At 35.7% G+C, this 12,490-nt stretch overlaps 2 protein-coding genes and 1 long non-coding RNA gene across 4 annotated transcripts; 1 reads left to right on the top strand and 2 right to left on the bottom strand.

The window, feature by feature from the left end:
- Positions 1-1,457: 1,457 nt before the first annotated feature.
- LOC145729446 (retinol dehydrogenase 13-like) lies at positions 1,458-2,878 on the bottom strand. The gene is made up of 5 exons (XM_081980217.1): positions 2,695-2,878; positions 2,475-2,640; positions 1,987-2,413; positions 1,690-1,897; positions 1,458-1,624 (listed from the first exon to the last, which is right to left on the bottom strand). Exons 1-5 carry the CDS (start codon positions 2,775-2,777, stop codon positions 1,525-1,527), a joined length of 984 nt encoding a protein of 327 aa, XP_081836343.1. The 5' UTR covers positions 2,778-2,878; the 3' UTR covers positions 1,458-1,524.
- A 164-nt stretch (positions 2,879-3,042) lies between these two features.
- LOC145729448 (uncharacterized) lies at positions 3,043-4,974 on the top strand. Of its 2 annotated transcripts, XR_014178354.1 has the most exons (3): positions 3,043-4,035; positions 4,083-4,708; positions 4,763-4,974. It is a non-coding gene; the product is annotated as an uncharacterized LOC145729448 (long non-coding RNA). The 2 variants fall into 2 exon arrangements; XR_014178353.1 differs by having other exon boundaries at positions 3,079-4,708.
- Positions 4,975-6,069: 1,095 nt separating this feature from the next.
- Bdp1 (transcription factor TFIIIB component B'' homolog Bdp1) lies at positions 6,070-12,153 on the bottom strand. Its single transcript, XM_081980207.1, is given in 4 exon segments — positions 6,070-6,579; positions 6,582-7,633; positions 7,956-8,288; positions 11,266-12,153. Coding segments are annotated over 4 exon segments (2,277 nt in total). The 5' UTR covers positions 11,961-12,153; the 3' UTR covers positions 6,070-6,382.
- Between the last annotated feature and the right edge of the window lie 337 nt (positions 12,154-12,490).

Here is a 12,490-nt window from a genome sequence, read left to right as displayed (position 1 = left end):
TTTAGCTGTTTTATTAATGCCTCCTACAAGTTTTAACATTACTCAAAGTTGGTTATTTTGTCATTTACAAATGTTGTCAAAAGCATAGACTAAATGATAAGTATAGCCAGTGGCAATAGAACTGAAAATTAATTTTTAAGTAAGCAGCCTGAGATGGCACCACTAAACGCACATTCCCGTAATTTTGAAGCCAGACGCAGCAATTCCGATCTTTTGACTGTTGGAAAACATCAGTTTTAATGCGGCATTGTCACGTTTTTTGTTTTGTTTCTGGGCAAAAAATAACAGATTTTCTGTGTGTTTTCTTTAATTATTGTGTTTCACTTCGTTGTATTTTTAGTTTAGTTATTTGTTTATTTTTAATATTCATCAAAGGTTATTTTATACTTAATACATTATAAATTCCATGTTTAATTTTAAAACAGTCACGTGACCATTTGTACCTTAAAATGAGACACGACATTTAGAGTTTAAAACTAAAAAACGGTCAGGTAATCTTTTTAATAAAATTTAATTATTGAAAATAGTCACGTGACCCGTCAAATAATATTTTATCAATTACAGTCACGTGATTTTCAGGGTTCCGTTTTGGCATTAGTATTGAAAATCGTCATGCGACTTTATAAACTGTAAAAAGAGTCACGTGACTGTTCAAATAATATTTTTAACATCTAAAACAGTCACGTGTCTTTAAAAATATCAGTTTCAACTAGAAAAAGGATTACGTGAAACTTCAAATGACATTTAAAACTGTCATGTGACATTATAAAATCCATTTTTAATCTTAAAAGAGTCACGTGACCTTCAGGATCTGTCTTGACGTTAAAAAAATCACGCGATTTGAAAAAAATAGTCTGAACATAGAAACTGTTACGTGACGTTAAAAATGACATTTTAATCTTACAAATAGATACGTGATTTAGTGTATCAGTTTAAAACTAAAAAACGGTCACGTGACCTTCAGGATTCTGTTTTGACACAAAAAAAACGAGTCCTGTGACTTTCAAAATAAATAGAACCATTATTATCGATACCTCAAACCAGAAATTCTTATCTTGTTTAGTTTTCAAAATACGAATAATTTAACTCAAATTTATTTTGAAAAATCAAGCTTTCTTAGGCTGTTCAGATGGGATAGCAAAAGAAAGCGGATTACAGGAAATACTGCAAAAGTTGGCAACTATGTCTGCAATGAGGAGCTGTATTAGCGCCATCTCTTTAGAGTTTACCTGCAACTGAAGCCGCCGAAATACATTAGGAAGTCCTTGAAGCTTAAATGCCACTTTCAATTACATTGCCCTGGTTGTCTGTACTTATCATTTAGTTTATGCCAAAAGTATACTTAATGTCAACAGATCTTCAGCTGTAAACTTGTAATTTTTTATATCCTGTCACACTTGACAACACTGACATTCATTAAATTGTCAAGCCCTTCAAATTTAAATTAGTAGTCCAACTTGAATATTTAAAAGAAAATTATTGACTCATTTATTAATTAGCTCTGTCAAGTTATAATATAAATAATTATGCTGTTAATCTAGTCCATTTTTCACTTACTCTCCAAAGCCACTTTGCCAGTTTAGAATCCGCGGCCTCTTCGCTCACCTCTTCCTCCTTATAATTACTTTAAAAAAAAAAAACAATCTCTTGTTATATAAAAAAAACCTGATCTGCACAGGTCTCAATCACCTGAAGTACTTTCCAGAAATTTTCTCAACTTCTGGGGCAACTGCTAGATAAACCACAGTCTGGCAACCCTGTATGGGGGTTTTGATAAATGGCCAAGTGAGTGGTCGAAATATGATAAAAGCCATGGAACTGCTCGAATAACCCATGTGACGTGCAATATCAGTGTCCACAATACCAGGATGGACTGCATTTACTGTCACACCACTGCCTAAATTGTTTGAAAATACTTTATAGCTTAATCTGTATTTGTTGGTGGGTAACATGTTGAAAGTTACAATCTTACCACTACTTATGTACCTTCCAGTCTTTCTGCCAACTCTTTGGTGAATAAAACATTAGCCAGTTTACTTTGCTCATAGGCTGTGGCTGGGTCATAGCTTAACTCACTGTTCAGGTCGTCTTTGTTTATTTTGCCTCTTCTATGGGCCACACTTGATAAGTTTATAATTCTACTGGGAGCTGATTTCTTTAAATAGTCTAGCAGCAAATTAGTGAGTAGAAAATGTCCTAGGTGGTTCACACCAAGCTGCATTTCAAACCCTTCTTTTGTTTTGGAGCCTTTTGGAGTTCTCATCACTCCAGCATTGTTAATTAACACATCCAACTGCTTCTCCTCAGACTTAAAGATTTTAACGAAATTCCTTATAGACTCTAAGGAGGCCAAGTCACACGGTCTACAGTATACATACTTATTTTGAGTGTCTAGGACTATATCTTTTCGAGCCTACAATTGTAACCAGTTGTTTTTTGGACTACTAATTTTAAAAAAAATATGAAATGACAACCTCTTCACATCTAGTCATATCGCGGCAGGCCATATAAACTTTCGCCCCCCTTCTAGCTAGTTCCCAAGCAGTTTCTTTACCTATACCACAGTTTGCTCCCGTGACAATAACAACTTTACCATCAGCTCTGGTAGTGCCAGTATAACGGCTCCCACCGCTTATATCTCTGTTAGGAAGTTTTTTCTAGTAAAATTGTGGAAATTGCAGCAAAAAAACTTACTTGAGTAGTATTGCCAGACCGTATACTCCAGCGATTGCCGATCCAATGTAAATTGGTTTAGGAATTCGGGATGCAAAACTCATTATTCTAATATATGAAACCAACTTTACAGGAATTAATAAGAAACGAAACACTATTAAACTTGTATATTAAATATTATTAAATTAAAATAATTTAATTTTTGAAAAATTAAGAATGTAGAGGTTATGACGACATGTCATTTTCTTCTTCTCTCTGTTATCTGTCAATTCCAGAGGACAGAGACACAAGTCACTGTACGTTGCACGTCACTTTCACTTTATACGTTCAAAGTTCGAACCTTTTGTTATATTGTGACATTTTATCAACATTATTTTCGATATTTTATGATTGTTTTACTTAAATAAAAAAGTCGCTACATATTGCCACTCTTTCGTAAACCGCCGCTACGCTTTCAGACCAATAAAAAGTTGCTACGAATGGCAACCCTGGATAGACTATGTGCAAAATGTCATCATACTCTAAGGTCAACATACTCAAATTAAAACCTAACCTAACCTAACCTAGGGTGCCCTTAAATATCTATGATGTGGGTGCAATCCAAGGATTGTAAACAGTACAGGAGTGCTTAATCCCATAAGCGCAATCTTGCCGGTATCGGCTCGGGCCGGTGACGATTTTTACGTCACCATGGTGTCGGAGTAAACCGAAATCACAGGCACCCTTGACAATCTCGTACATAGCGTCTCGGGCGAATATTTAGCGTATTGTGCGCCCGAAGGCCCACTGTGACGTCAGAATTCATTCGCCGCCGGGAAACAAAATCGGCCGATCGAGCAATCCTGTACTGTTTACCGTCCTTGGGTGCAATCGGCCTTTAAACAAGTAAATAGCACTAAATCAGTGGTGAAGCCTGATTCAAGTTCAGACAGTGATGAAAAAGAACCGGTGGAATCACCAAAAAATGTAGAACCAGAAGAAAAGCTTGATATGGTAATGAAAAATAATAGATATAAAGTTTTAGAGGGTTTAGTTTTGAAAATACCTTCAGTAGGGGTTAAACCCATAATAGAAATTAAAAAAACAAAACCAAAAAAATGGGATAAAGAGTGAAGCTGATGTCAAAAGGCTTGAATCAGTAAGGGACATGAAGAAAAACTATGAAGCCAAAAAATCCTTAATTAAAAGAGCTTTGGCATATGGAAGTGCAAAACTAAATAACAAAATTGTGTTTGGCATTGTGAACCTAAGGCTGTGCCAGTAAATGGATGTAAAAATGACTCTATTTTTGAGGACAGTGATGATGATTTTCAAGCAAATTTTGAGGTTAAAGAGTAGGTTAATGGCAGCAAAGGTCAAAAGGTAAGTTTTCAAAGTGGTCAAGACAGTTTCTAAAATCGATCATGCAGCTTCTACAGTTGCAATCCAGATGTGAAGCTGACAAAAGATTTGCCTTAGATATAGCAGCTTTCAGCTTGCTGCTTATTTTTGACCAAACACAAACTACCAACAGTGCTGTAATTTCTCCAACATTTCAGTCAGTTAACCAGAAAGACCATGCTAAAATTTTATCCATCACAACCAGAACACTCCAGCTTAATAATAAATAACACCTTCACCAGTTGCTAACAAAAGAACCAAAAAACACAAAGAAGAAGAACCAATGGAGATTCAAAAACCAGAAGTTTCCAAAGAAGTTTTTTATAAAATCCCAGAAAAACTGAAAGAAACATTCACTGAAACTCCTTCCCAGTTCAGTTTGGTGAGTATGTTTCAAAGAGCTGAGGGCAAAGAGCAAAAAGAAGAGGAGTCTAATTATGAAGAATTGAAGCCTAAAAAAGCAGAGCTTGGTTAAAAAAATCCCTATAAATACGACTCAACAGATGAGGAGGATGAAATTGGGGACATTCCTCATAAAGATGACTTAACAAAAAAAAAAACCAAGACACCAAAACTACCAATTTAGTGCGAAGCACCCAGGCAGTGTTCTGGACTGAACCATTTTTGTTTAAACCTGATGATTTTAGGTCGCAAGGTTGGTTCACCCAAATACACTTATTTTGCTGGTTTTAATAGTCATTTCTTTTAGAGGGTTTTGATTTCATAGAAAAAGTCAAACTGGTTACTAAAGAGTTTACAAAAATTCGTAGGGATGTCAAAGGGATAGTTAAGGCTAAAGTGAAAAACTCTGAGAGAAAGAATAAAATGTTTAAGAAGAAATTAGGTGGAAGCAAACAAAGGAAACATATATGAATGAAGAAAGCTCTTAAACAATAATATTACATAAAAATTGTATTGAAATTTAGCTGTTTTATTAATGCCTCCCACAAGTTTTAACATTACTCAAAGTTGTTATTTTGTCATTTACAATGTTGCCAAAAGTATACTTAATGTCAACAGATCTTCAGCTGAATCAGCTGTAAACTTGTAATTTTTTATATCCTGTAATGCTTGACAACATTGACATTCATTAAGTTGTCAAGCTATCCCCTTAAGTTTAAATTAGTGCTCGATAAATATCCAACATGCACAGTTAGCTAGTTCCCAAGCTAGTGCTTTACCTATACCACAGTTTGCTCCTGTGACAATAACAACTTTACCATCAGCTGTGGTAGTGCCAGTATAACCACCTCTTACATCTCTGTTTAGAAGTTTTTTCTTGTAAAATTGTGGAAATTGCAGAGAAAAAAACTTACTTTAATTGTATTGCCAGACCATATACTCCAGCGATTGCCGATCCTATGTAAATTGGAGGGTCACATGGCCTACGTAAGATTAGGGGATTTTTTCCTGGGGGAAAAATATTTACCAGGAGAATAACTGGAATTAAACTACCATTTTTGGGACAGTTTATGAGGCACGCCTCTTCAAAATCTTTGGAAGGGAGCATACTAAAGTTTTGTATAAGTTAAGTTTGGCGAGCACAACAGTGTTGTAGGCTGGTTTCCTCATTTATTAGTGCTTTTTTTCATAAAAACTCAGTTCTGACAAAAGAAAGCAGAAGTTTTGGGCTACATTTTGACGTTGGAACGAACCTCCTGACTGTCACAGGAACCAAGTTAGGAGCTATCAAAATGTGATATCTTTAAAAAGCTTGTTCACTTGCGTTGCACAATTTTCGATCAAATATCGCAATTATTTGTGATTTATTAAAGAAAATTTAAGTTTAAACTGTAAATTTCTTTGTAGTACATGCTATTGAACATTCACAGTTTAAAACTGTTGAGTGACATGAAATTCTATATCATCAGAGACGATATACTACATTTAAAAACACTGTAAAGTTGTATACATATGTATATTTTATAACTAAATAGCAAAGTTAAAAATGGCATTACTAAAATTCATTGTAAAAATAATTCCAAGTGTAAAGTGTAATAAGAACTGAAAATAATCTTCAAAAAAATTGTCAATTTATTGAAACAGCTTGCAGAGTCAGAAGAAAATTCTGAAGCGTTTAAAAGAAACTTTACAATCTTCAGAAGCTTCCTGCTTGCACACTCATTAAACATTTCGGGTAAATCACAGCAGGTTTTTGACCAATCACAAACTACAGACAATGCTGTAATTTACCAAAATCCTGCACATGTGGACTTTCATTAACAGAAAAACTTCACAAAACTTACTTTATTCCTAACCTAACACTTTTTCAACAATAAATAGCATTAACAATAATTATTTAGAGGAGTGTAAACACAATAGTCAATAATCACAGTTCTGTAATAATCTCAACGTTATTTTCGTTCTCTTTTATGGGTCGTACACTGTCAGCTTCTCCTTCCACTATAGTGACGTTGCTCTCCACCATGTCACTCCCCTCACCTAAAGGTAAAGTGACGTTTCGTCCCTCTTTCAGTAAACGATCTATGACACTAGACTCTAATTCTACTGGAGTGAGTTTTTTTGTGGTGTTACCATGAAGGCTTTATAATGCGATTTACCTTCTTCCGTTTCCTCGGAAGTGATAACCACAGAACCGGGAATCAAACTATCTGATTCCACACTTGATGTGCTTGAAACGGTGCGTGATCGAGGTGTGACGGTTACGATTTTTGGAGGGGTTGGTTTTTTTATTTGTCGTTGTGGAAGAGGTATGAGCGGTTCGTTAAATTGTAGCGTGCTCTTAGGCATTCGACCGGACCTGGTTGCCTTTAAATAAGGGATGAATTCCTCTTCTTCAAAGTCGCATTCGCTGTCGCTTTGAGCAAAATCCGATACGTCTGCCACGCTTTCGTCATCATCGATAACGCTCTTTATGTCCAGTTTTCGTTTACGTTTTTTCCGCGCTTTCTTCTGCGGTGGTTGTTCTTCGTTACTTTGCAAGCTGCTCTGACGTTTTTTAAACGGTAAGTTAGCCTGTTCGGTTATTGTAGGTAAAGTTCTCGAACGTTTGGAAAATGTATCCTGCTCCTTTTGTCGTTCTTCTTCTTGCAATTGTTGAAGCAGATTTTCCTCCTCCTGGTCCGTTTCCACTTCACGTTTTAAATCTTGGAAGTTGTAGCTGCACCGTTCTTTTAAAGCTTTATCAACCAAAGCTAAATTCGATCGTTCTTCTTTCTTAAACTTCGTCTTTAACTCGCGACGACTTCTTTTAGGAAAAAGTTGGGTCATTAACGTGAAATCCGTCCCGATTACGTTCAAAGCTTTGTAGAAACGTAACGTTTCTCGCTGAGTCCAACTGGTAGCTCTGGGAGAACGTTTGTAAACGCCATAACCCGCACTGTCACCGTCCACCAGTTTGGAATTTTGAATTTGTTCTTTCTGTTTGTTTACTTGAGTATTTTCCACCACTAAACTTTGTTCATCCAAGACAATTTCACCGGAAGGACCGATTTTTATTTGTGGAACAAGAGCGGTATCGTTGTCGCTCTCGTTATCATTATTTGTTTCTGCTTCTGTTGGTTCAGGTGGGTTATCCACGTCATCATTATTGTTGTTGTTGGGCTGTGATGAATTTTTACTGAAAATGCAGTCACGACGTCAGTTTTGTTGAATATGACCATAAGGATGGGACTTGGATAAAGAAGAAGGAATCCATGTTCAATGGAAGAGTCAGGTTGTAGATTAAACGTTTATAAACACTATTAGTGTCTTTTAGTCTAACTTATAAAGACATAAGCTTATAAAATGAAGAAAACACTAGGATAAGATAAATATTGGTTAGTTATGGTCAAATCAGTAACGGTTTTCTAATTAGTTGTTTCAATTTACCTACAATATTGAAATAAAAGCGAATACCAACAAAGCCAATCAACATGCACAGTACAATAGTTAAAACTTACGTCATAGGATTGCTGGTCGGATTGTAATAAATCAAATCAATCATCTTCAATTTTTGTTTGTCGGGATTATTGGTGCCAAACTTCCGGTAAAACTCTCTTCTCGCCTCGGCCAGTTTCCGGGACTGTTCGGTTCTGAACAGTTTTTTAGGCGCTACCGTTTCCTTTTGGAACATTTCCTCCGACATTGGAGTTTGCGGCTCCTGATTGGACACAGAAACGGCCGAACACACCGAATTGTTTCTGATTCGGCCATAGTATTTACGGCCCTCGTCCTCTGATTCACTGGCACTTGGTTTGCGTAAACTCAGTTTTGGAATTGCCTTTATTCTACCACTGTAATACAAATACAAATGTGGTAATAGTAAGGTAAATATTTAATTTCTATTTTACTACTGCACTTAATGGATATGTCATTGTATAATATACAAAATTGCTTTATTATTATTTTTCAAAGTGTCTTAGCTACTACCAGTGACCTTTCAATTAACTTACAACCTACTAAAAGTGTTTTTATATTATCAAGATTGCAAACTACTTATCCACAAACTTCCTAATTTCCTAATAATAAATATCAGCCTCATGAAATTAAAATTAAACAGTCCATAATACTGTAAACTTGAATAAATTGTGCTAAGCCATCTATAAGTGTCTTAAGCCTTCCCAGAGTTGTTTTAAATTGTCAGAGGCTTCTAGGACCATTTCAAAAGTTGCATACACTTCTAATTGCTATTGTAATCCTTCTAAACAGTGCCAGAGGCCTCTAGCATCACTTCAAAAGTTCCATAGATCTCTAAATTAGTCTAAATGCAGTTTTAAACCTTCTAAATAGTGCCAGAGTCCTCTAGAACCATTTCAAAAGTTTCATAGACCTCTAAATGCTATTGTAAACCTTCTAAATGGTGTCAGAAGCCTCTAGGATCACTTCACAAGTTCCATAGATCTCTAAATGCAATTTTAAACCTTCGAAATAGTGTCAGAAGCCTCTAGGACCATTTTGAAAGTTCCATAGTCCTCTAAATACTATTGTAAACCTTCTAAATAGTGTCAGAAGCCTCTAGGACCACTTCAAAAGTTCCATAGACCTCTAAATGCAATTTTAAACCTTCCAAATAGTGTCAGAGGCCTCTAGGTCCACTTCAAAAGTTCCATAGATCTCTAAATGCAATTTTAAACCTTCTAAATGGTGTCAGAAGCCTCTAGGACCATTTTGAAAGTTCCATAAACCTCTAAATGCTATTGTAAACCTTCTAAATAGTGTCAGAAGCCTCTAGGATCACTTCACAAGTTCCATAGACCTCTAAATGCAATTTTAAACCTTCTAAATAGTGTCAGAGGCCTCTAGGTCCACTTCAAAAGTTCCATAGATCTCTAAATGCAATTTTAAACCTTCTAAATGGTGTCAGAAGCCTCTAGGACCATTTTGAAAGTTCCATAAACCTCTAAATGCTATTGTAAACCTTCTAAATAGTGTCAGAAGCCTCTAGGATCACTTCACAAGTTCCATAGATCTCTAAATGCAATTTTAAACCTTCGAAATAGTGTCAGAAGTCTCTAGGACCATTTTGAAAGTTTCATAGACCTCTAAATGCTATTGTAAACCTTCTAAATGGTGTCAGAAGCCTCTAGGATCACTTCACAAGTTCCATAGATCTCTAAATGCAATTTTAAACCTTCGAAATAGTGTCAGAAGCCTCTAGGACCATTTTGAAAGTTCCATAGTCCTCTAAATGCTATTGTAAACCTTCTAAATAGTGTCAGAAGCCTCTACTACCATTTTGAAAGTTCCATAAACCTCTAAATGCTATTGTAAACCTTCTAAATAGTGTCAGAAGCCTCTAGGACCACTTCAAAAGTTCCATAGATCTCTAAATGCAATTTTAAACCTTCTAAATAGTGTCAGAGGCCTCTAGGACCACTTCAAAAGTTTCATAGACCTCTAAATGCTATTGTAAACCTTCTAAATGGTGTCAGAAGCCTCTAGGATCACTTCACAAGTTCCATAGATCTCTAAATGCAATTTTAAACCTTCGAAATAGTGTCAGAAGCCTCTAGGACCATTTTGAAAGTTCCATAGTCCTCTAAATACTATTGTAAACCTTCTAAATAGTGTCAGAAGCCTCTAGGACCACTTCAAAAGTTCCATAGACCTCTAAATGCAATTTTAAACCTTCCAAATAGTGTCAGAGGCCTCTAGGTCCACTTCAAAAGTTCCATAGATCTCTAAATGCAATTTTAAATCTAAATGGTGTCAGAAGCCTCTAGGACCATTTTGAAAGTTCCATAAACCTCTAAATGCTATTGTAAACCTTCTAAATAGTGTCAGAAGCCTCTAGGATCACTTCACAAGTTCCATAGACCTCTAAATGCAATTTTAAACCTTCTAAATAGTGTCAGAGGCCTCTAGGTCCACTTCAAAAGTTCCATAGATCTCTAAATGCAATTTTAAACCTTCTAAATGGTGTCAGAAGCCTCTAGGACCATTTTGAAAGTTCCATAAACCTCTAAATGCTATTGTAAACCTTCTAAATAGTGTCAGAAGCCTCTAGGATCACTTCACAAGTTCCATAGATCTCTAAATGCAATTTTAAACCTTCGAAATAGTGTCAGAAGTCTCTAGGACCATTTTGAAAGTTTCATAGACCTCTAAATGCTATTGTAAACCTTCTAAATGGTGTCAGAAGCCTCTAGGATCACTTCACAAGTTCCATAGATCTCTAAATGCAATTTTAAACCTTCGAAATAGTGTCAGAAGCCTCTAGGACCATTTTGAAAGTTCCATAGTCCTCTAAATGCTATTGTAAACCTTCTAAATAGTGTCAGAAGCCTCTACTACCATTTTGAAAGTTCCATAAACCTCTAAATGCTATTGTAAACCTTCTAAATAGTGTCAGAAGCCTCTAGGACCACTTCAAAAGTTCCATAGATCTCTAAATGCAATTTTAAACCTTCTAAATAGTGTCAGAGGCCTCTAGGACCACTTCAAAAGTTCCATAGATCTCTAAATGCAATTTTAAACCTTCTAAATAGTGTCAGAAGCCTCTAGGACCATTTTGAAAGTTCCATAAACCTCTAAATGCTATTGTAAACCTTCTAAATAGTGTCAGAAGCCTCTAGGATCACTTCAAAAGTTCCATAGATCTCTAAATGCAATTGTAAACCTTCTAAATAGTGTCAGAGGCTTCTACAACTGTATAAGAATTGTTTTGTTGCCAGAGGCACTTAATTATGGCTGGAAACAATGAAAACCTTCTCAAAATAACCTTAGAATCATACTAGTCATTTACCACCTAAATAAACCAAAAAAACTTACCGATTATATTTACTGGGACTTGCTGGTGGACCTGGATATTCAGTATCAGAGCCCAAAAACTCAGGATTACGAAAAACTACATTAGAAACATTCTCCTCATTCAAAACTGGTTGATTTTCTGAGGGTGAGGCTTCAGAAATTTGCTTGGTAATATCACAAGCCACTTTTCTACTTATTGCAGGGTTTGAAACTAGCACATCATTGTGTATTACTACACTGTTGTTCTGTGCAGGTGCCAGTTCAGCAATAACTTTTGATTCCTCCACATTAGGAGCCTGGTTTATGTTGTTAGTAACTGGGATTTCTTTAGGCAAAGTTCTCTGTTTAATTACATTTGGATTGATTACTGGTTTGAAGCATTTTCTTCTTATTAATGGTTTTGTAGCTTTTATGTCCTCTGCTGCTGGAAGTTTTTCAGTTTCAGGCTCCATAGAAAGTGGGTTAGGTAAGTCATTACTTGAAGTTAAACTATTACTTTGTTCAGTCTTGATGGACTGAGGAGGTTTTTCAGTATCTGGTTTAGATGGTGGTGCATTTTGATCTTCAAATTCACTCTTGATCGGAAGCTCAGGCTGGGTAATTTCTTCAGGTTTTTCGGTGGTTAAGCTGTCTGGAGGGTTTTCTGTGGGTGTAGTATTCTTTTTTCTTTGTGGAATATTAGCTATTCCTTTTATTCTAGTACGTCTGGACGCCATAACTGTTTTTAGAACTTTACAGACTTTTTTTCACGAATTGTTTAATAGTTGTTGCTATATTACACTTAATGTTTTAAGTTAAACATATGGAAAATATTGCAAAACTAACTATTGCTCTGAAATTGTTGTTTAACATATGTTTTTAAATTATTTGGACTAACCCCACTAACGTCAAAATTTGTTCTCAATTTTGAGGTTATGTTTATGATGTGCGATGTCTTCTCTTAGAATTACCTGGTTTTAGATAAAATCAATGGAAATGGATTGTATAGGTTGAACATAGAGGACAGCAGTGTTACTGTTCAGTGTTGGAAATGTGTATAATATTTAGATATTTAATAATAATATTTTTATTCGTCATATTAGATTTTCCGGAACTCAAGACAGTTGTCACGTCATTTTAGAAACCATTCAACCGCTCAACCAACGCCTGCTGTAAAAGAAAGTCTAGGTGACGGTTGTCAAAAATTCCAATATGGCCGAATTAGTGGTTGTTGCTAATGTTAAGTTTTTACGAGTTTAAGTTAACC

The sequence above is a fragment of the Ips typographus genome, linkage group LG5, assembly GCF_016097725.1.
Source record: "Ips typographus isolate SLU linkage group LG5, UJ_Ityp_2.0, whole genome shotgun sequence".
NCBI classification, from domain to species: domain Eukaryota; kingdom Metazoa; phylum Arthropoda; class Insecta; order Coleoptera; family Curculionidae; genus Ips; species Ips typographus.
The sequence above is the reverse complement of the archived record's forward strand: the minus strand, read 5'-3'. Positions and strand labels throughout refer to the sequence as shown.

Coding starts and splice junctions, on each gene's coding strand:
- LOC145729446 (XM_081980217.1), bottom strand. CDS start 2,777: ATGAGTTTTGCATCCCGAATTCCTAAACCAATTTACATTGGATCGGCA. Junction 1,898..1,986: donor GTTGGCAGAAAGACTGGAAG/GTACATAAGTAG, acceptor CAAACAATTTAG/GCAGTGGTGTGACAGTAAAT. Junction 1,625..1,689: donor ATTTCTGGAAAGTACTTCAG/GTGATTGAGACC, acceptor TTTTTTTTAAAG/TAATTATAAGGAGGAAGAGG.